Raw genomic sequence first — 2950 nt, 5'->3', positions numbered from 1 at the left:
GGGGGGCCCCCCCCGCCCCCCCCCCCCCCCCACCATGGACTAAAGCCATCATGGGCTCACAACAGAAGTCAGACAGGCATGCAGGACTCCCTCAACAATGATCCAGGAGTGTGGATAGGTCTAGGCCTGCTTTCCCGGCCCACATCTTTCAGGATCACAAGCCCCCAAAGAACAATCAGGATAATCAAGTTTGGGAGACAGGACACAAATACTGTTCCCATGGCTGCTACTGTAGGAAAGCTGTCATTGTGATTATTGTGCACCCTTAGCAGGAGGTTTGGGCCCCCTCATTCTCAATATATGTGAACCAATTTACAAAATGGTACTGTCAATCCATATATTAAGTATCAGTGTTATGAACTGAACCATAGTCCCCCAAACTCATATGTTGAAGTCCTAACCACCAGGACCCCAGAATGTGACTGTTTTTGGAAAGAGGGCCCTTAAATAGGTGATTAAGTTATATGTGGTCATTAGGGTGGACCCTAAGCCAATGTGACTGGTGACTTTAAAGGAGGAGGAAATTGGGGGGCACCTGTGTGGCTCAGTCGATTAAGTGTCTGACTCTTGATACTCTTGATTTTGGTTCAGGTCATATCTCACAATTCATGAGTTTGAGCCCCCATCAGGCTCTGTGCTGACAGCATGGAGCCTCCTTGGGATTCTCTCCCTCCCCTCTCTCTGTCCCTCCCCTGCTCGCTTGCACATGTACACTGTCTCTCTCAAAATAAACTTTAAAAAAAAGGAAATTTGTACACATATATATACAGAGGGAAGACCATATGAAGACATGGTGTAGACAGCCATCTACAAGCCAAAGAGAAGCCTCAGAAAAAGTAAACCCTGCTGACAATTTGATCTTGATGAATTTCTGTTGTTTGTGTGTCTGGGTGTGTGTGTGTTTCTGTGTCTGTGGTACTTTGTTATAGCAACCCTAGCAAACTAATATAGTAAGGCTTAATTTCTCTCTTGTTTTAAAGATAAATACAAACAGATCTTTCTAATAGAAAGAAGCACTTTGAAGGCTACTGTCATGGCCTGCCTGAATTTTAAAATACAGGCTTCAGGCCAGAGGAAAAGAGGGGTCTGAGGGCCTCTGGACATCTCCCCTGTGGACCTGAGTGTATCTGGAAGAATCAGAGAAGCACCCAGAGGGGTAGGTTTGCCACAAACCAAGCCTTAGACCGAACGCCTCTGTTGCGGGTACTTCCCAAACTCATCAGATCCCAAGATTCACCCAGGTGCCTTAGTCCCATCTGGTAGTTGCCAGGTGGGGCTCTGAACTTGTTTTTCTTAAGTGGGCCAGGTGATTCTCAGGATCATAAGCATTTGAGAAACCGTAGTCCAGGCCGTTCCATACCAGGAGGTGGGTGTGTAGTTGTAGAGTGTGAATATGTGCATGTGTCTGGGCAAGTCTGAGCATCCCTACCAGATGGAGGCAGGGAGAGAAGCTGGCGATCCAGCCTCCAACCCCATCCCGTCAATCCCATCTCTGGCTCGGCCCCCTCCCTCTGTCCGGACCTCTGCCGCGGTAACTAGGCCGCAGTTTCTGTCATTGCTGCATTGGCGGATCCATTTTCCGCCTTGCGTTCTTTCTTTGAGTTAACAAGTGGGTGGAAGAAATAAATGCCTTCTGCTTCCATCCTGAGTAACTTTGCAAAGTCCCAGACGCCCTTGTTTTTTCATTTTCCTGGGTGTGGCCCGCCCGTGACTTTTCTCCCAGGCTCTGAGCCCATAAGTGAAACCTCAGTTCCCCGTTGCCCACGCTGCCCGGCCAGAGGTGGGGATTAGGCTGAGGGCCGCCGCCGCGAGGGGTCTGTGAGCCAGGCTTGGTGGGACTCAAGGTGTTCGGATCGCGGAGCTCCGCCCCCAGCTCCCTCGCGGACCGCAGATTCCTTGCGGACCTCCACAGGCATCCACCCCACCTCCCACCTCATCTCCCACCTCCGCCCTCCTGCTTACCCAGGCCGGCAGGTGCTGGCCCCGCAGTTCGCGGCTAATGAACTGGCGTTCGTTGTCTAGGAATTCGAATGCGGCTGCCAGACGCCCCAGCTTCCCGCGGCGGTTCCTGCGCCACCACATCCATAGCAGAGCGCCGAGCAGCAGCCAGGTTATGCTGAGCCCCAGGTAGCCCGCAAGGTAGACGGGCGCCAGGTAGAACAGCACTCGCGCCACAAAGGTGTACAGCTCAGGCAGCAGCTGGCTGGACAGGCGCGGCTCGGGGCTGAGCGCGCGCTGGCTTCTCTGGGCACCGGAGACCCCAGGGGCGCCGGGCTCCTCCGCTTGCATCTCGTCGCCGCTGTGTGACACTTTCCCAGAGCTTCACCAGAGCTCAGGTCCACGCGTCCTGACACCCGGGCACATCGGTCCTCCAAGCGCGAGGACCCGGCCGCTGCCCCGCACCTGCCCTGCGGGACTCGCCGGTGCGGTCTGGACACTCTGCTCTGGGGCTTCGCGGCCGCGAGCTGGAGCGCGGGATCTGCAGATGCGCTGCGCGGTCGCCGCGCTCCACTCCCAGCTGGGGGCCCGGCTGTCGACGTCTCCGCCCCCAGAGGCGGGCCCAAGGGAAGGGGGCGGGGTCAGACCGTGGGCGGGGCGCCTGCGGGGTGCCGAAGAGCAACCGGCGGGCGTGGACGCGCTCCGACACCCAGGTCCCGCGCAGGCGTCAGCGAAGGGCGCAGCTGCCTTGGTTGGTCTAGGTGCTGCCCGAGGCGGTTTATGACTCACCGAGGCATGTGGACAAATGGCTTGTCATGGGTAAACATCACATAAAACCTGTTTCCTACACCCGTCTGTAATATGCAGTCTCGTGTAAGGGCTGTTAGCTGGGCGTTCGAGGCCCTCCACGGCTTGCCGGGCCTCTCCACCCCACAGTGGGTCTGACTCAGGCCTCCATCTGGCCCCTTAGAGCCCGGCATGGCTGCCCCTTCCTCTGGCATCCCTAAAGCTT

The 2950-nt window shown here is 56.1% G+C and overlaps 1 protein-coding gene across 1 annotated transcript in view; it reads right to left on the bottom strand.

Moving 5' to 3' along the window:
* Window positions 1-2289, bottom strand: part of ESYT3 (extended synaptotagmin 3) — a 49526-nt gene extending 47237 nt beyond the window's left edge. Inside the window, exon 1 of the mRNA XM_077756651.1 lies at window positions 1963-2289. Coding sequence (XP_077612777.1) covers window positions 1963-2289 — 327 coding nt within the window. The remainder of the gene's footprint in view (window positions 1-1962) is intronic.
* Between the last annotated feature and the right edge of the window lie 661 nt (window positions 2290-2950).

Source organism: Crocuta crocuta, unplaced genomic scaffold (assembly GCF_008692635.1).
Source record: "Crocuta crocuta isolate KB4526 unplaced genomic scaffold, BGI_CrCroc_1.0 scaffold337, whole genome shotgun sequence".
Taxonomy (NCBI): domain Eukaryota; kingdom Metazoa; phylum Chordata; class Mammalia; order Carnivora; family Hyaenidae; genus Crocuta; species Crocuta crocuta.
Note: the sequence above shows the minus strand (reverse complement) of the source record. Positions and strands in the feature narration are given on the sequence as shown.